The sequence below is a fragment of the Aspergillus sclerotioniger genome (genome assembly GCF_003184525.1).
Source record: "Aspergillus sclerotioniger CBS 115572 chromosome Unknown BO94scaffold_50, whole genome shotgun sequence".
Classification (NCBI taxonomy): domain Eukaryota; kingdom Fungi; phylum Ascomycota; class Eurotiomycetes; order Eurotiales; family Aspergillaceae; genus Aspergillus; species Aspergillus sclerotioniger.
Window position 1 is genome coordinate 39,621 of NW_020291040.1, and position 18,109 is coordinate 57,729.

The following is an 18,109-nucleotide window of genomic DNA, read 5'->3' on the forward strand; positions in this document are numbered from 1 at the left end:
GGGAATTATACTACAATGTTTCTAGAAGTGGTATCCTGATCATCTAGTACTCCTGTATCATAGCTTTATTGTATATAACCCAGTAAAGCGACATATATATCTCCCCTGCATCCCGGCCCACCCCATCTATCAATCAATCAAACCCATTCCCACATATACTATACACATCCAACACCAAAATGTCCCCACCCCAAACCTCAGTCCTCATAACCGGCTGTTCCAACAACAGCCTCGGCGCCTCCCTCGCCCTCGCCTTCCACGCCCGCGGGCTAAAAGTCTACGCCACAGGCCGCAACCCCGCCAAACTCACCCAATGCTCACTCGCAGGCATCACCACCCTAACCCTCGACGTCCTCTCCCCCACCTCCATCACCGCTGCAATATCCCAACTCCCCTCCCTCGACATCCTCGTCAACAACGCAGGCGCAAACCTCCACATGCCTATCTCCGATCTCTCCCTCCCAGCCGCAAAGGAACTCTTCGACCTCAACGTGTGGAGTTATCTCGCCATGACGCAGGCTTGTTTACCCCTGTTGCTGAAGAGTGAAACCGGGGGGATGGTGGTGAATCAGACGTCGTTGGCGATGATCACTGTGTTGCCGTTTCAGGGGGCGTATTCTGCCTCGAAGGCTGCGATTTCGGTCTTTAGTGAGACGATGAGGATGGAATTGGGGGTGTTGGGGGTGAGGGTTGTGGAGTTGAGGACTGGGTTGGTTAGGTCGAATTTGATTGAGGGGGAGAATGGCAAGGGGAGGGGGGATGGGTTGAGGTTGCCATCGGGGTCGGTGTATGAGGGGGCGAAGGAGGTGGTGGAGAGGGCGATGAGGCAGGAGGAGTTTCGGGGGAAGGGCATGGATAGGGATGTTTGGGCGGGGAAGGTGGTGGGGGATTTGTTGAAGAAGAAGAAGAGGACGCCGAAGGTGGTTTGGAGGGGAGAAAGTGTTTGGATTGCTAAAGTGGTGGGGTGGTTGCCGGTGGGTTGGTGTGATTGGTTGTGGGCGAGGGTTACGGGGTTGGATGTCGTGGAGGGGGTTTTGGGGAGAGATTCGAAGAAGGATGTATAAGTTTATTATGCTATGGTAGTAGCTATGCTCACATTTGATATGCACGAATGGTATCCGTAAACAACTTATCCACCCACATCTGTCCATTAGCCACCTTTTTTGCTACATCTGGAACTACCTTCTTCTGCACCGCCCCGGTAAGTTGATCGGTGATTTTGTTCAAGCCCTGGATGATGGCAATCACGTCTGCTGTCTTGTTGAGTCTGGCGATGGGTGGGGCCTATACATGTGTTAGTACATTATTTGAATATTTGAGACGGACTAACTCACCATGGTTGCTATATCGTGCAGCAACTCCTGCATAAAAGTAGGATAAGGAAGCTTCATGGCATTCAGAACCTGCTGGCTCTCATTGGCGTTGAGTGCATCCGAGGCAATAGTCACCTCGGTGACATATTTGATGGCCTTTTCGACGGTGATCTCCCCATACAGACCATTGTCGTACTGATCTTGGGTGCCGTTGAAATGCCGGACTCCGTTCTGGAAGGCCACGTAGTCGAGTGCGAGGGTGGTCATGCCTGAGACAATAGCATCGACTCCGGTGCTGTTGCTGGGGATGGGACAGGCGTGGGTGAGGGCCGAACCGGCCATCAAAGCGAAGAGAGGGACCCAGCTGGCGGATGCCATGGCAGTCAGGGTCACGAAGAGGGTGATGATCTTGGTAGTGGAAGCCATTGTGTTGATGAGAGGAAGATTGCGATTGAGAAAAGGTAGAGGTAACTGTGAGGAAAGGTGTTTGGAGGACAGGATGAAGAGGAAGAAATGGAGTTGGGTGATGAGAGTATTTATACTTGGGTTTGCCATATGCAGTCCCAGGCTGGTTGTCAATGAATTCAATAGATTCTGCCTGTTTGACGCAGAAATTTCACGGACAAACACGGTGAACAATGGTAGGCCCGGATTCTCGAGGTCTTGGCTATTGTTTTATGCAGATTGAATATTCCTGTCACTTGATAGCAGGCATCAACACACACCTTGACACGTTAGTCATATGGTAAGTGTAGTCATGCGAACAATATTGATATATTGCTTTCTTTTGTATATAGAAAATCTGATTTAACGCTTATTTACTCAAAACAGTATTATAGTGATCATGAAACGAACCTATTAAATAAGGAAACCTTGGTTGGCGCCTAAGTGGATGGCTGGCCTATCAGGCCTTCCAACCATGTCACACTGGCCGTTGAAACATCAGTCTTATGGGTGATACCCATGCCTCGGAGGATGCCTCGAAGGATGTCAATAGATAGTGCATCGTAGTTGGAGTAATCCAGATGGAATGTCCTTTGCCTGCGTCGTTAATACTGAGGACTTCTCCACAGAAAACAACACACTGTTGAATGACGAGCGACGAGGTGAATGGTCCTTGTGACCTCAGTTTCCGAGACCTATATTCCAAGACACGCTGCAATGCTATGCGATGCGATTATAGGTTATGACATAGTTGGTCTATAAAGATGCTGTCTTGACGGACCCAACAACCAGCTTGAGGAGTCAGAGCGGTGTGTGACTATCGAATATTAATGTAACTATCTCACAAGCAATAAAGAAGGAGATGTGACTCACTCATGAAACTGCCCTGCGGCCTTATTCTTCCGTCAACGCTGCACCATAACGGAATGGCACCTTGAATTCAGCCTGTGGTGATATAATGGTAGAACACCACAGGAAAGGCCTTAATTGTATGGATAGTAAATCCGGACTAGCCTTTAGGATCAACCCCTGTATGTTAGATTATGAATGAGTAACTGTGACATAGAGGCGTCTCGTCCACAGTGAATCATCGAACAACATTGGAAACTCATGCATGTCTGTCTGTATAGGCCTCTTCGTGATACCTTTCAGGTGCCACTCATTTGGGTCTGAATTTAGGCATTAATAAGAGGCCTTAGTGCCTGGCAGGCCGCATCACCTCATATCAAGAAGCTTCATTAGATTGAATAACAAACCAATCAATCAGTCATCTTATCTTCATACAGCCTTGTTTGATTTCATCGTAAAGAGATTTCCCAACCATAGTGGCGATTGGCAAGCAAACGAGTGAGGTGTCGATAATTCCAGGGGTTCAGTTGTAGGGTAAGTCCACTATCTTTTCTTGTTGTCAAGTGATGTCCCTTCTCTTGGGCCACGGCAGAACACGCACATTCCTTATAGGTATTTTGTATGGCCGGCCGTGCTAGAAATTCATTGTAATATTCCATTCGTTGTTGAGGGGTCTCACTCCATCGTCATCTCTGTTCTGCTTCTTGGCCTCTCGCCGTTTCCATTCCCTGTATAAGGGTGAGCGGATGCCGGCTTTATAGTTTCTCTATGCGATTCACGGAAGATGTGGGTATAGGGACGTCGGCGTTGGTCAAATGGGTGAGACCTTGCAGTTTGACCCGAGAAAGGAATTCAAAGAGAACCATGATCACACAGAACAATTCCATAACAGAGTCCAGTCACTTGGCTCAAGTGCACACCGAAGCCAGGAAGAACACTTGGCCGAGTGCGGAAGTGAAGGGAATCGTGGGTTCGGGTATTGATATACTCGCGAGGAACCAGGTTTCCAAGGTGAATGGTGGCCCAATTATTCTTTGACCATCCAATCCAAATTCCGATCTTCTTTTGAACGATCCAATAGACGTGGAAGGTCTTTGTCGTCGATTGTAGTCTGGTTAATTCTGACAGGCAGCGAGTGCTTCTTCCAAGCGATGGGTAATTTCTACCGCGACAAGTACCGTAGGAAGAATGGAGACTGGGCTTCGGATGATATCAGGGTTAATATATGTTCGATGGAAAGCGTGGAGGCCAGGGGACTTCTGAGATGTACCCTTGCTCAGAAAGAATTAGTCCAACTGCCTTGATAGCAGGGAAGAGTAATCGGCACTGGGTATCGATCGACGGTGTCTGCTCAGAGACTGTGTGCGGAGAATGCTTCGTGTCAATCTCAAAGGACAGAACCACAGCATGATCAAGTACATCCTGCCTGTTATTTTGTCTTGTCCTGGCATTGACAGGACTGCCAATGAACAGCAACAGTATTGCATCTGGGTGACTGTCCGAGATGTTATGAAGCTGGAAGAATTAATCACTTCCATTACCACAAGCTTTTTCCCATCCGCCGATCGAACGGGAGGAAGAGGCAGAAGCTAACTGAGATCCTTGCGTATGTCTTTCTCGTATCCACTGTGAACTGACACATATACCCTGATAAAATCCACATCATGAGGACTGCGTCGTTGAATTATCCACAACGATGCCAAAAGTAGCACCAGTTAGGCACCCTCAACATCTCTTGATGTTGAGCAGCCTTCGTGAAATCAGTATATGTGCCAAGAACTTAGTTCCTTGGGCTATGGGTGGTGGCCTTGACTCGGGTTCTCTGTTGATATCCGGCCAGATCATCTTTCAGTGGTTATAGTCATGCAAGAGATTATGCCCTCTGGATTGAAACATCATCACATCTACTGAGCATTGTCTGGTTTGCTGCAGAGGTATTTGGCCTGGTTCGGAATTGGAGGATGCTGATGGTGAATCAGTTTTTGGGTAGTAGTTCGTTTCCCGGGTTCGAGTGTGTCAGGATTGTATATAATTGTGTAGACATAGACAGGACACGTGGATAAGAATACATGAGGTTTGAAGGTAAGGACCGACTGTTTAAACGAGTGAATTGAAGACCAAGTACGCAGATCACTTTGGCCTTTTTATAAGGGACGATGTGTGGTTCAAATTGTCGACCTGCGTAGGAGTCTTCCTGCGAAATGCCGGAATCTGCCGCGAATCTCGGCTTCATCCGCTTATTGCGGGTTAATTTCAAGAAACTCTCCACGGAGATCATTCAAAACTACAGGTCTCCAGAATAAGAAACAATAACTTTCAAGTACATTACGTCATGGCTCATCTAGAACTATACATCCATCAAGCTTACGCCTGCGCCTCCTTGATGTGGAAGCTCTTCAGCTTATAGAATGCATCGAATCCCTGGGGTCCCAGGGTACATCCCAGACCAGAGTTCTTCCACCCAATCCATGCGAGGTCCTGCGAGACATTAGTACCCCTTCAAACATTAGTGGAAGCTATACATACCGGACTGGGATAATCGCAGCGGTTGATATACACCGTTCCCGCCTCCAAGCTGTCAATCAGCTCCTCTCCCTTCTTGATATCCTTCGTCCAAATACTGGCCGTAAGACCATAGTCACTGTCATTCATCAGAGTAATCGCCTCCTCGTCCGAGGAGACCTTCATGATTGGCATGACAGGACCAAAGGTCTCTTCTTTCATGACCACCATCTCATGAGTGACATTAGTCAGGACAGTAGGAGGCTGGTAGTTTCCTTCCGCCGGGGGGTTCACAAAACTGGCATTTTCGGGGGTTGCATTGATGGCGCCCTTGGACACGGCGTCGGTGATGTGCGATTGAATGTTCTTGAGCGCTGCTTGGGAGACAACCGGGCCAGTGGTAGTGGACTTGTCGTGTGGGGAACCGAGCTTGTATCTTTTGTCTCGTAAGTATGAATCGTGGCAAGACATAGGGTACTTACGTAGCCAGCTCCTTCTTCACCTCCTCCACGAATGCATCGTGCACGTCAGCATGCACATAGACCCGCTCAACAGCACAGCAGCTCTGACCCGAGTTGAAGACAGCACCATCGACGAGCTGCGCAGCTACATATGGAATGTCTGCATCCGGTCGGACATACGCCGGGTCGTTTCCTCCGAGCTCGAGGTTGACCGGGACAATTCTGCGCGCGGTCGCTTCGCGGATGCGGAATCCACCTGCCGTAGATCCAGTGAAAGAGATGAGTTGGATCTGGGGGAGCTGAACGATCTGATCGAGCACCTCCGGAGAGCCGCAGTGGACGAGCTGGAGGACGTTGGGAGGAAGACCAGCTTCGGTGAAGTATTGGAGAAGGCGCTCGCCAAAGATCGGGGTTTGAGGGGATGGACGGAGGAGGACAGTGTTTCCGGCGAGGAGGGCGGGGACAAGGGCGTTGATTGTGACTAGGTAGGGGAACTGATATTATTAGCGGCTGTGTGTGGATTTGACATCGGTGCGATGGCAAGGAACTTACATTCCATGCGGTGATGATCAAAGTCGGTCCAACCGGTTCCTTCTTGAGGAATCTCCTGAAGCCATTCTCAGGAGCACCAGGGAGGGACTTAAGGCTGTCCTCCGCAATGTCGAGGAGGTAATCTCCGCGCTTGCGAAAGGTCTCGATTTCTTTTGCGCTAAAGGCAATCGGACGGCCCATTTGTGTGGTCAGCTCCTCAGCCAGCGTCTCTTTGTTGGCAGCAATTAGGTCCAGAGCTTTGAGGATGATCTCCTTGCGCTGAGCCAGCGTTGTCTGCTTGTATGTGCGGAATGCATCTTGCGATGCCTGGGCGATCTGGCGGGCCTCGTCAAGGGAGATGCCAGGGTGTTCGAAGATGACCTTGTTGGTGGAGGGGGAGAGGGTACAAATTTTGTTGGACATGGTGCTTGTAGAACTGAGATACTGAGATATTCGATGACGATGGTTGGGAAGTGGAAGTTGGATCTTGGGGTCTTATAACCGACCGATAAGAAGAGCTGCGTATCTGAATGCCTGAGGCAAGTACCGCGGTCCGCCGGTGCTGGCGCGGTCCCGCGGTCCCGCGGTGGGCTTTCTACACATTCTATTCTAACAGTCCCAATGCAAATCGATACATCGTCTCAGAGAACAGTACCCCGTCGTGCGAATTTCCAACTCGTGCCATCGCATCCATATAAACCCCCTCACCGATCATCCCCCGTCGCAGCTTCAGAAGCTCGGATACCATGAATTCGTTATTTGCGAAGCGCGCTAGCGCTGAGCAATACTAGGTTCGGTCCTGCTAGGGAAGTTTCCAGCTCCGAGGCTTCTCATTGGTCCAACAAGTTGCACAATTTCGGCTTCCTGATTGGTTGTTATATTCACTCGTAACGTGACTTAAACTATATTGCCAGTACTTACCGCTTCAGCCCAACAAGGGTCTCGGAGGGGGTCTGAATCAAGTACTGCGTTTTTAAGTATTTGACTGAGCCCTTTAGTAGCCCTTTACATGCGCTTGATGAAGCTCTTTAAATACGGTCAAAGTGCGTTGCATGTTGCTTACTAAGGCGCTTCGCAATGCCTTGGGCTGGGGGCTTCCCGCAGGCCAGGACCTAGTACTCAGGATGGCCTTGAACACAAAGAATTCGTTTGGGGATATAAATCCCTTGAATGCCGCAGATCAGGCTGCTTCCGAGGTTGACGCATCCTGGCGGGACCTCGTACACAATGTCGCGGTGCATCATATGCAGAGACTGCGAGTGTCAGCACTTGTCACGAAGCCAGAAAACGAACATACAAAAGTATCCTTTCTCAGAAGTTGTTTTCCCACGCTAGTCAGGGACATGGGCTCCACGGCAACCTCCCATCCTGACACGTTTGGACCCACGCGCGCCCCGAGAGCACGCGCAATGATCTGGTGCCCGAAGCAGATGCCGATGACGGGTTTATGGTGTATCAGATAGCAGTCTTGGACGAATCTGGTGAGAGTGAGGATCCATGGCTCGTCTTTGTAGGAGTCGTGTTCTAGTGACCTCAGCAAGATGCCAGACTAGATATAGTGCGATAAAACATACTGCTGCCTGAGAGATGGACGACATCAAAGTCATCTGGCTTGGGGTATTCTGGGAATGGTTGCACCACATCAAACCTGGTCAACTGCAGCTCGACATCTCCAATGCGCTCAAGTCCCTCCTTGAGGTGGTTGTCGAAGATGTCTCCGTATGTGCCGTACTTGGCCTTGATAGGGTCAATCGGGGTGTCACACTCAAGGACGGCTACTCGAAGGAGTTGTAATGACATGGTTGCAATTTAGTTTGTCATGTGAGGACCTGTGAATTTTCTATTGCAGTTAGTCGTACTGCTTGCAGCCTAGTTATTTAGTATACTATACTGTTGCGATTCGCGTGAATGTAGGGTGGCATTCGAACGTTGCGAGGTGTCCAAGGATCTCAGGCCCTATGGGGCCTCGGGGGTCTTTCATACTCGCGGTCTCTAGCTACGCTTAACTAAGTACGTGGTCTAGCTAGAATCTCCTAAGCCACATCGAGGAGGGCGCTCTACCACCACCTGGTAGGGCGCGCCGTTCCTCCATAGAGTCCTGCTGTTCCGGGTAGAGGTATACGCCAGCGTATCCCATCTAGTTTCAGGGTCCGACTTAGTGCGCTTTAAGCCATAGAGTTCTACCAGTTTACAACTCGGCTATCTGGCAAAAGGCCAGGACTTATATGTGAGGTTCTCACCCTAGTCGTAGGAGAGCGCTGGTCCCTAAGGGGCGTGTGGTCGCCCCTGCTCCGCGACGTCACTATTTATGGTTCATTACTTCCCATTACCGACTTCCTAGGCAAGTATCACTCTATCATCACATCATCCGTCCTGACTGCTTCTTTCCTAAAAGATTCCTCATAAATATGTACCATCTCCCACCTTTGCTTGTTTAAGACCTGCATTTTCCCTGGGGCTTAGACAGCTACTTCTTGACCCATCCTTGTCTGTTGCAAACATTCTCCCCCCCAGAGCTCGCATTGTTCTTATCCGCAGTAACTTCCCCTTCTCCTCTGCTCGTTGCTTTGCTCTCCTCTCACGACCCCCCTACTGTTCCAACTCGTGTTTCACTGCAGCTCTCGATCACCTCTATCGGTTTAATCTTCGTTTGGACTCCCCCGTAGCACACGGCGCAGGCTGGTGCTAATATCCCCTCGTTACTCTCGCCCCGCTGGCACACGGCGTGAGCTGGTGTCATTATTCCATCGTCGCCTCATCTTGTGGCACACGGCGTAAGCCGGTGTCATTATCTCGTCGTCCTCCGCTGGCACACGGCGTAATCTGGTGCCAATTATCGTGATGTCGACACCCTCTTCCACCCCACAATCTACCTCTCCTATCTCCAATCAAGCCTATTCGGCTACCATGGGCCCTGCAGACGAGCTCCTTGACCCACGGCGACGTGACCTGATCACACGGCTGTCTACCATTATGGAAATAGAAGTAATTGATTCGATCGGATGGGCTTGCTTGTGGTTTGCAGATCTCTCTACACTAGAGGAGCTTGTCACAGGCTTTGAGCGGGGTCCGTTGTCCGTCTCCAGTATTATATCCTGCTCTCTGTCGAATACTAAGGAGAGAGCGAAATCTATCAAAGCTTGTAAGTAGATCGGTTGGCCATATAAACAGGCTTAAGCTAATACGGTACCAGGGGGAGTTCGGGCTAGACGTACTGCAGGGTCCAATGAAGACTTGGGAGAGCCTTCTGAAGACGAAGAAACAGAGACAGAAGAGCCTCCAACTAAGAAGCGCCGGCTTGCTTCAGATCTACGAAAAGCTTCTAAAAGGGCCGGAAAGCAAACAGCTGAGCAGGCCTTAGGGCATCGTCTTCTGTGACGGCAAGTCCTACAAATGAACCCACTGCTCTATCACTGAGGCAGTCGGCTTGTCGTGCAAAAAAGCTAGTAAGCTAAATAATTATAAAACACAATCGGGTCAATTTTTACTAATGCAACCAAGTGCAAGGAGCGAGATAATGACACGTGTATTCTCACCGGTTGCACTATACCAGTTGAAGTTGCACATATTTTCCCCAAAAGCCTCGGCAAGAATATAGAGGGACTCCGCGACTTCTGGAAATGTTTGCAGTGTTTCTGGACCCCACAACAAGTCAAGGCTTGGAAGAACCGGTTTTTAGGCTCAGATGGAACAGAAACATGTTCTAATCTAATATGCATGGTTAATAATGCCCATAAATTATGGGAAAAGGCAGCGTTTGCCCTGAAACCTCTGTCCCTGAGTGAGGATGAAAGGCAACTCGAAGTACAATTTTTCTGGCTGCCGAAGCATAAATACCGCAAGCAAGTGCCATTAACTGCAGTCCCCGATCCTTTTCCTCGCAATCTCTCCAGCACGAATGATCAATATAAAACCGTGCTGTTCAATAATGTCACGGACACGAAACTATGCTCTGGGGACATTCTCACCTTCAAGACCGGTGACCCGATGGGTCACCCCCTTCCATCCATGGAGCTGCTCAACATGCAGTGGGTCCTACATCGGGTCCTTGCCCTCAGTGGTGCCGCTTACGCGACTGACGAAGAACTTTTCCCCGACCCATATATGTCTTTCAGACGTGCTACCGCGTTTGGTTTATATGAAGAGGATTCTGACTGGGATAGCGAGATGGAAGTGGATGAGGAGGAAGAGGGAGAGGAAGCAGAAGACTCCCAGGGTACCCCAGAGGGAGAAGCTTGGGAATAACTGACTGTGGAAGACCTCAGACTTCGGGGTATGGAAAATACTCCCATAGAGAACATCCCAATCCGTGGAAATCGACCGGGCTCCAAACTATCCAGGCTGCCCAGGCCCCAAGATGTTTGTCATGAGGATAAGAGGGGACGGCTAGTGAAGGAAGAGCAGGCGGGCGAAGAGAGCTCACCTCTCATCTTGGGTTGCCGTAATACCAATGTTTCTTAGAAGGGTCGCTGGGGCCGTAGTCGCTTGTACCGATGTGTTAACTTATCTAGAATTCCATAAATTGTTTTATTATCCAAACCCGCGTAGGATCTGGTCGTTCCAGTGTGCGTGAAAATGTCCGGCTGAGCAATGCGAAGCAGACTATGTAATAGAGGAACCGACACGTAAGTTTACACTGAAGAAGTAAATCCAACCATGCAGACATGCATCCTCTACAGGTCAAGTCTTCCTGTGATCCAAGCTACATATGTATCACCTGCAATAATACTATCTTCCCACATAGCGCCAATAGTATGGCGTGAATAGGGGAGCACTGATTGACAAGGACATCTCTAAAAGACGTGCCGACATATAATTTCAAGATTGGGAAGTAACTAGGATTGTAAACAATTGATTAATGTGTCACCGAAGATGTATAAATACACTTTGTATGTCTCTCTTCCCCCCAGTTCCAATAACCCTCGCGTCCTACCTGCTGCATGGGTCGGCACTAGGATGACCATCAAGGCCTTTCCTACCGAACCCATGGCGGTGGACTTGCGCAAAGCATCATCTAGACTAATTTTGGAGAGACGGAGTATTCAGTCCGCTTGTCCAAGACCTTATCCGCGTCATCTGAGTAGGCGTGGAATTTGCCCCCATCTTTGAAGCTCTTACCGCCAACCCAGGCCCAATTCCCCACAACATACTGGGCAGTGCGAGCTCTAGACAGCATGAGATTGGTCCGCTTTGTCGATTGGAGGAAGCCGGCGGAGCCAAAATTGCGCGTGATCAGGACGATCACGGCCGGAGCTTCTGACCCTTGGGAAGCGTCAACGGTCTGGGCTCTCGGGATTGGCATTGCGTTGGGATACCTCTGCTCCCATAATTTCTTCACCAAGGCAACCTGGGCCTTATATGGTGATATAATAAGGACATCGCGAAACCCTCTGTCAATGAGGCTTCGAGCCAATGCGATCCCCAGCTCGGCTTCCCGCGGGTGGTACAAGGATCCAGAGAAATCCTTCTTGGTGTCATTGCTGACATGCGCGAGATGGAGGAAGTGGGATAGGCCTGGCAGAGTCCAGGTTTCATTGCCCAACGTGACCAGCAGAGGATTTTCCTGGCAAACGTTGGTGGAGGGCCTGTCGCGGACTGTGCGGACTTTGCCCTTGTAATAGGCCGCTGAGGTCGAGTGGTATATGATATGGTGAGACCTGTACGAGATATTTAGGAGCGTTTGATGGTATTTCTTGTCCACCAGACGCTCGAAGGCTGATTTAGCCCGTGCCGTCTGACCAGGACGAGTGAAAATTGGGGGTGACAACTGCTTGTGGTCACCAACGAAGAGCACCCGGGCGTCCGCTCTTAGTTGACCAAGGACGCTGAAAATTTCCGGGTCGCGGAAGAAACTTGCTTCGTCAAATATGACGAATTGGGGGTTGAATTCGCGTCGGAGCATCTCCTTGCAATTTAGTGGCAGGGTGACCACAACACGAACGTCTCGCATAACGGCTTTGATAAGCTCGCGCCGTTGCTGGTTGAACTCCTCAAAGGCGTTTTTCACCCGGCCGGAAATCTTGAGGCTATCAATTCTCTGGAGGAACTGACGGTATTTATTAGGAGTTTCCTTGGCGAGAGCGATTATTTTCTCAACATCGTCATAACGTTCGGTCGTTCCACCAAAAAGACGCTCTTCGGAATCGGCTCTGCTCCGGAGACGCATGAGCTTTTCAAGGCCATACTTAAAATGATCAAATGCACCGGCCAATTGAGACATTACAGCGGCACCTGCTGCGTGAGTGGGTACTAGGACGACCATTAAGGCCTTTCCTAACCGACTCATGGCGCAGGACCTGCGTAATAAACATTGTGGCTGCTGCAATCGTTCGCGTTTTGCCTGTACCCGGAGGTCCAACCACGAGGGAGAAAGAGTGTGTAAGCAACTGGGTAGTTGCCTGGAGCTGTGCTTCGTTGAGACCCCACTTTTTCGTCGGCACAAGGGTACTGAGATCCGTGGGGGAGCTGATCAAAGGATCATGTGTGTTCACTCGCGGGGTAGAGGCGAGGAACATGGAGGCCAGTGGAAGCTTTTTATTACTTCCACTGGGGATTGTAGCGCCATGCGCTTCAAACTCTTGACACATTATGTCGAAGTTTTCTTCGCCCCAATGTTCGGAGAGCTTCCTCGTCGCTTGCAGCATCGCGATCTGGACCACATGGTTGGACACAGGATGGACCTTAGCGTCGTCCTCCTGGATTTGATCGACAAGCTTTGTGTCGACATTGTTTTTCAGAATGGCCTGCACAGGAGCATCGATCAAGGATCTCCATTTTAGAGATTCTCCAGTCACTGAGGCCATCCAGTCTTCCGGAGCCCCCTTCTCACCGGGAATCATATAACCCTTGGCCTGTTCCTTGTCGAAAAATTTCTTCCCACGCAGAACCAAGGTGCAGCCTCGGTAGAGGCGAAACGGACGATCTTCCTGAGGCCAAATTCCCAGGAGAATCCAGTCCGCAACTGCGACTGCCTTTACTTTGCATCCGCGCTCAGCCAGGCACTTGTTCTCTTCCTTGGCCTCCTCGTTTATGGCTGTGTGGTTGAGCTTGATGTATTCATTTTCCCCTTGAGAAAGGGAGAGTCTGCCGCCCTCCAGGGCCTGGCAAATCAGATCGGCATGCTTTCCCCAAATCTTGTGGTATGGCAAACCCATGGTAATAACAATTACCTTGTTGAGCAGTCTTACCAATGCAAGTGGGTACTTACTTGGCTCTGGGAGAACGCTCCGGTTAGCAGTTTCGGCTTCGCCCTTGATGTCGGAGTCGGACTTGAAGGTGTAGACGAGCTCGTCTTTATTCTTGTCAAGTGAGACGATTGTCATTTGAGCAATGTGAAAAGTGACACTCTAGTAAGAGTATTCACGCCCGTCGTTCTTAGAGACACCCTGGCGGACCTTCAGGAATGACGAAGACAGGGACAGACTGATTGCAGGATCAGTCACGATTTGGTTGGCCATCGCGATGTCTTCATCAAAGCCATGATATTTGATGGCCTTGACTGATAATTTCACGAAAGAGCCTGCCTTGTTGAAGAGACGCGACATTTCCTTTCTGGCTATGTTGTAAGGGAATCAGCTATAAGCCGTATCCCTTTGGCAAAGACCGAAGATTGGCGAGAAAAGCACAGAGAGGGTGACAGATGCTTTAACAGAACCAGCCGAGGCCGTGTTCCGAGGCAAATGCTAGGGTGAGGGAGAAGAACGAGGAGAAGGAGACAGATGCTTCAGTGGAACCAGCCGAGGCCGTGTCCCAAGGCAAATGCCAGGGTATGGGAGAAGAACGAGGGGCCGCGTGAAAGAAGTGCCGACAGTCTTTTGTCTCTCGTTAACAAAAATTAGGTCGTTTATGGATGTGAGGTGAACGTACCAAGGATGTCAGATAGCGCGTTTAAAACGCGAGGGACAGAAAGAAAGCAAAGGATGAAGATGACGGTGAAGATGACGGTGAAGATGACGGTGATGGTGATGGTGATGGTGATGGTGATGGTGATGGTGATGGTGATGGTGATGGTGATGGTGATGGTGATGGTGATGGTGATGGTGATGGTGATGGTGATGGTGATGGTGATGGTGATGGTAATGGTGAAGGTGATGGTGGTGGCGGTGATGGTGGTTGTTGTTGTTGGAGGAAGGTTGGGAAAGGGAGGGCGACAAAAGTCGAAGGAAACAGAGCAGTGGCAGGGAAAATAAAGAAGTGAATGGGGGAAGGAAAATTTTGCTTAAAGACAACACCTCCAAATCATCGAAGACTATGTGGGGGGCATTCACTACTTATACCCAGGCACATCACCAGACCCTTCATGGCCTCTTTCTATAGAATCTTCTCTTCCTGAGATCCACACCCCAAACAACCCAAGAAGCCACGAACCGCACACGACTTGATATCCTGTTGCTCTACAAAACCCAGAGGCCGAGACCATATCATGATTCATTGTTATTCTGGCGCCTGATGGCAATTTGCAACTACAGAACTTATATCTCTCATAGCATATGAGTAAGTAAACGTATCATAAGAACGTTCAAGTCCTCCTTGTTGCCTTCACAGTCAGTAAGTTCTAGATCAAGCCTTCGACGCTTCACCGGATATAACTCCCCGAGCTTGCTGAAATAAGTGTCATATCTAAATAGGACTAGCGAGCCCACCCACACACCACAGGCGTTTGACTGCCTGAGGAGTACTTCAAATACTACCAGCAATATGTCCGACAAATGGTCCCCGACGCGATTAACCAATTCAGGGCGGCCTCCACCCCAAGTGAGCCCGACAGGGGACCCGGAAACAAGTACAAGTGCAAGTCCACTTGTCATTCTCCAATGCGTTAATCTCAATTCTTGGTCCGATGTCAACGCCTGCGTAATCGTGGGGATCGTAGACTAATAGAGCGCCCTTTCTGATCAGGTCTCGCGAATCGTGCAGCTTGTGTTTAGTCACACACCCGTCGGGTTCAAGGGGTACCTGGGCTTTGTTTAACCGGTTTCACGGCTTTACTTGTCAGTCTTCAATAGTCAATAGCTTGGTAGGCTTTGAGGTATGGTTGAAGTAGGGTACCTTGTCAGAGTCGCGCTACTCCCAACATTGACGGGCTTCACGTCCCGTGGAGGGAAGGTAAAGAGGTAACCGAGGAAATTAAGGTATTCCATGGAAACAGTTAACTCAGGAGAGTTTACAGTCAGAAGGATACATATGCAAGATGGACAGTCCGATCGTACAGCCTCGCTTTCCTTCGACTTACATACGTCACATATTCTCTTTTTGCACTGATTGCCGTCTGCTCCAGAAAATGAAGGATTGTTGTTTCCTCGGTGATATGATGTTGACTCGTGAGCCACCCCCTAGAATCAATAGGATGGGCGTTCAGGCAAATTCCGAGGTGAGTGATGTACGAGCGAATCTCTCACTGATATTGAGCAAGCCTCTTGTCGCATCGAAGTTTCTTTCTCGCATAACAGAGGAGATGGTAGCGAGACAAGTCGTGTATTATGTGGTGAACAACAAGGCGGGTACAGTAAGAGACCGTTCTCACAGCCCATTTGTGTCCCTAATCAATACTTTTATTGAAACACTGGAAACCGTTCGGTATCAGTCAAAGTGATCTTGGTTTACCATTCTAGGCTTCATCCACTCTACCATACATTATCTGCAAGCACTATCAACTAACACCACAGTTCAACATATAATACTTCATCGACAATGATAGCTTGCTATTGAGAGAGGTCAACGACCATGCATGCTTCCAGAGGGTTCGGTTACGCAACTTTCTCAGAATAATTCAAAAACTCTGCATGCCTTTCCACATTTTCTATCTATATGTCCCCGGGCAAACATACGTTACATTCTAATTAGTGCTCGCCTAGCCACGTAGACAATTTTCCGAGCTGCGGCATCCCATTGTTTGGTTGTTGTGATAATTGACCGCGGATGGAGGAAACCTTGTCGTTTGATACTACATCGCGGGTACCCCTCATGCCCCTCGATGTCTTATCGATAAGCGCGCTTCGGTTCCCCGCAGCGCGCTCCGGGGCGGAACCGCCAGCGCGGTCCAAAGCTTCTCCAACTCGACCACTTTTAGAGGTTCATTCGGTTTCCATTAGCTACGATTAGATCGGTCTCCGACCGTCGGTATCGTCGCAATGGCGCTATTCCGTCATAATCATGGCGATAAGTTGGCTAGCCTGCTCCTGACTGTCTTTAAAGGCGTCTCTCGTCGCAATTTGCCTTTTTCCTGACTTTGACCCTCATTCAACTCTAACTTCACACAAAATGGCACCCTCAAATATTACGGCAGAGGAAATCCCCACCCTCCTCGCCAATGACATCAAAGTCAAAGTCGCTGGCATCGACTGCGATGGCATCCTCCGCGGAAAGGTAATGTCAAAGGAGAAGTTCCTGGGCATCGTGCAGAAGGGATTCGGATTCAGCTCCGCCGTCTTTGGTTGGGACATGCAGGACGTGCTCTACACTACGGATGCGAAGATTGCGCCGGCAGACTCGGGATACGTGGACTTTCTTGCCGTTCCGGACCTGAACTCGTTCCGTCGCATCCCTTGGGAAGATGACATTCCCTTCTTCCTGGTCCGTTTCGTTCAGAATGACAAGCCCGTCTCTGCGGATGGCCGGAGCATGTTGAAGTCGATATGCGACAAGTTGTCTGCCAATAACTGCCAGGGAATGGCTGGAGGTAAGCTCAATGCTTTTGTTCTTGGGTGAGGCTAACATTTGTAGTGGAATTGGAGTTTATGAATTTTCAGACCCCCTCCGAAGACGGATACGGTGCAAACGCCTCACAGACCCGCGACATCGCCGCCTTTCTCGATAAGAACGCCCCTGGCGCGCTGCGCCCTTTGACTGCAGGCAGCTTCTCCTACAGCGCGACGCGACCGGTGGCATTCAAGAAATATTTCTACGACATCTTCGATACCAGCGCGCGGTTTGACTGTGGCATTGAGGGGTGGCACACTGAAGGCGGACCGGGTGTATACGAAGCGGTGAGTTGCCTGGACCGAGGGTATGGACTGCGCTCATAAAGACAGGCTCTGAAAGTATGCGGCGTCAGCGAGATGGCCGACAAGGTTTCCTTGTTCAAGTATGTGACCCCATTGCAGTTTCGAACCAAGCTAACGAAACAGACTCCTGGCCAAGTCGATAGGCGTAGAACACGGCATCACCCCCTGCTTCATGGCCAAGCCCATGCAAGGCCAGCCCGGTAGCTCCGGACACATCCACGTCTCGCTCTGCGACTTGGAGGGGAAGAACCTCTTCGCACGAGACACCCCCGACACCAACGCCCCGTGGCCCGATGCAGCAGGACTGTCGGACCTGGGCCGCCAGTTCCTCGCGGGTGTGCTGGAAGCGCTTCCTGACATCATGCCGCTGTTCGCCCCCACAATCAACTCCTACAAGCGCCTGGTGGAGAACTTCTGGGCCCCGGTCAACATCAGCTGGGGTCTAGAGGACCGCATGGCGTCGGTCCGCATTATCACACCGCCAGTGTGCAAGCCGGGCGCGACGCGGTTCGAAGTGCGCATCCCGGGCGCGGACTTGCATCCCCACTACGCGCTTAGCGTGATCCTTGCTGCTGGCTGGCGGGGTGTGGAGAAGAAGTTGGAGATCACGGTGCCTCCGGTGTCCGCGCTCAAATCGACCAACACCAAGGCGGCTCTGCTGCCAAACACGCTGGAGGAGGCGCTGCGGCGGTTCAACGCGGCGGACAGCATTGCGCGGGAGATTCTAGACCCCGAGTTTGTGGAGTTTTTCACCGCGACGCGCGAACACGAATTGCGGGTTTGGCGGGAGGCGGTGACTGATTGGTATGGCATCCACTTTATACGCAATTGACATATGCTAACAGTGTTATAGGGAATTTAAGCGATACATTGAGACTGTATAGTATGATTTAGCACTTGATATCCATAGACGAATTTACTGTGATTTTATCGTGACGGAGTACGGAGTAGATCCGACCTCGTATCATCTCTTGCGGGGCCGCGGGAATCCCCGCGGCCCCTCATA

At 50.3% G+C, this 18,109-nt stretch overlaps 8 protein-coding genes across 8 annotated transcripts; 4 read left to right on the forward strand and 4 right to left on the reverse strand.

Annotated features, from left to right (window-relative positions):
• Positions 1–172: 172 nt before the first annotated feature.
• BO94DRAFT_579619 (NAD(P)-binding protein) lies at positions 173–1,064 on the forward strand (the record flags this gene model as incomplete). Its single annotated transcript, XM_025615280.1, has 1 exon — positions 173–1,064. Exon 1 carries the CDS (start codon positions 180–182, stop codon positions 1,062–1,064), a length of 885 nt encoding a protein of 294 aa, XP_025461743.1. The 5' UTR covers positions 173–179.
• A 28-nt stretch (positions 1,065–1,092) lies between these two features.
• Positions 1,093–1,739, reverse strand: BO94DRAFT_628990 (uncharacterized protein; the record flags this gene model as incomplete). The annotated part of the gene is made up of 2 exons (XM_025617527.1): positions 1,093–1,284; positions 1,335–1,739. The coding sequence occupies 2 exons, from the start codon at positions 1,737–1,739 to the stop codon at positions 1,093–1,095; spliced, it is 597 nt and encodes a 198-aa protein (XP_025461744.1).
• A 3,231-nt stretch (positions 1,740–4,970) lies between these two features.
• On the reverse strand, positions 4,971–6,523 carry BO94DRAFT_551405 (aldehyde dehydrogenase family protein; the record flags this gene model as incomplete). Its single annotated transcript, XM_025613543.1, has 4 exons — positions 4,971–5,084; positions 5,133–5,544; positions 5,591–6,063; positions 6,122–6,523. The coding sequence occupies 4 exons, from the start codon at positions 6,521–6,523 to the stop codon at positions 4,971–4,973; spliced, it is 1,401 nt and encodes a 466-aa protein (XP_025461745.1).
• Positions 6,524–7,055: 532 nt separating this feature from the next.
• BO94DRAFT_628992 (type 1 glutamine amidotransferase) lies at positions 7,056–7,900 on the reverse strand (the record flags this gene model as incomplete). Its single annotated transcript, XM_025617528.1, has 3 exons — positions 7,056–7,353; positions 7,398–7,624; positions 7,675–7,900. The coding sequence occupies 3 exons, from the start codon at positions 7,898–7,900 to the stop codon at positions 7,213–7,215; spliced, it is 594 nt and encodes a 197-aa protein (XP_025461746.1). The 3' UTR covers positions 7,056–7,212.
• Positions 7,901–9,007: 1,107 nt separating this feature from the next.
• Positions 9,008–10,345, forward strand: BO94DRAFT_479377 (HNH endonuclease signature motif containing protein; the record flags this gene model as incomplete). The annotated part of the gene is made up of 3 exons (XM_025608743.1): positions 9,008–9,246; positions 9,310–9,467; positions 9,615–10,345. 3 exons carry the CDS (start codon positions 9,008–9,010, stop codon positions 10,343–10,345), a joined length of 1,128 nt encoding a protein of 375 aa, XP_025461747.1.
• Positions 10,346–11,114: 769 nt separating this feature from the next.
• BO94DRAFT_613549 (uncharacterized protein) lies at positions 11,115–13,807 on the reverse strand (the record flags this gene model as incomplete). Its single annotated transcript, XM_025616701.1, has 3 exons — positions 12,379–13,807; positions 11,973–12,119; positions 11,115–11,792 (listed from the first exon to the last, which is right to left on the reverse strand). The coding sequence occupies exons 1-3, from the start codon at positions 13,420–13,422 to the stop codon at positions 11,115–11,117; spliced, it is 1,869 nt and encodes a 622-aa protein (XP_025461748.1). The 5' UTR covers positions 13,423–13,807.
• Position 13,808: 1 nt separating this feature from the next.
• BO94DRAFT_330080 (uncharacterized protein) lies at positions 13,809–14,435 on the forward strand. Its single transcript, XM_025606969.1, has one exon. It carries the CDS (start codon positions 13,972–13,974, stop codon positions 14,287–14,289), a length of 318 nt encoding a protein of 105 aa, XP_025461749.1. The 5' UTR covers positions 13,809–13,971; the 3' UTR covers positions 14,290–14,435.
• Positions 14,436–16,200: 1,765 nt separating this feature from the next.
• Positions 16,201–18,040, forward strand: BO94DRAFT_528514 (glutamine synthetase family protein). Its single transcript, XM_025610424.1, has 5 exons — positions 16,201–16,778; positions 16,823–17,085; positions 17,131–17,183; positions 17,227–17,907; positions 17,957–18,040. Exons 1-5 carry the CDS (start codon positions 16,361–16,363, stop codon positions 17,985–17,987), a joined length of 1,446 nt encoding a protein of 481 aa, XP_025461750.1. The 5' UTR covers positions 16,201–16,360; the 3' UTR covers positions 17,988–18,040.
• The last annotated feature ends 69 nt before the right edge of the window (positions 18,041–18,109 follow it).

Excerpts from the sequence above, each read along its gene's own strand:
- BO94DRAFT_528514 (XM_025610424.1), top strand. The coding sequence starts at position 16,361 with ATGGCACCCTCAAATATTACGGCAGAGGAAATCCCCACCCTCCTCGCC. Across the intron at positions 16,779-16,822 it reads CTGCCAGGGAATGGCTGGAG|TGGAATTGGAGTTTATGAAT; the intron begins GTAAGCTCAATG and ends TAACATTTGTAG. Across the intron at positions 17,184-17,226 it reads GACAAGGTTTCCTTGTTCAA|ACTCCTGGCCAAGTCGATAG; the intron begins GTATGTGACCCC and ends CTAACGAAACAG.
- BO94DRAFT_330080 (XM_025606969.1), top strand. The coding sequence starts at position 13,972 with ATGTCAGATAGCGCGTTTAAAACGCGAGGGACAGAAAGAAAGCAAAGG.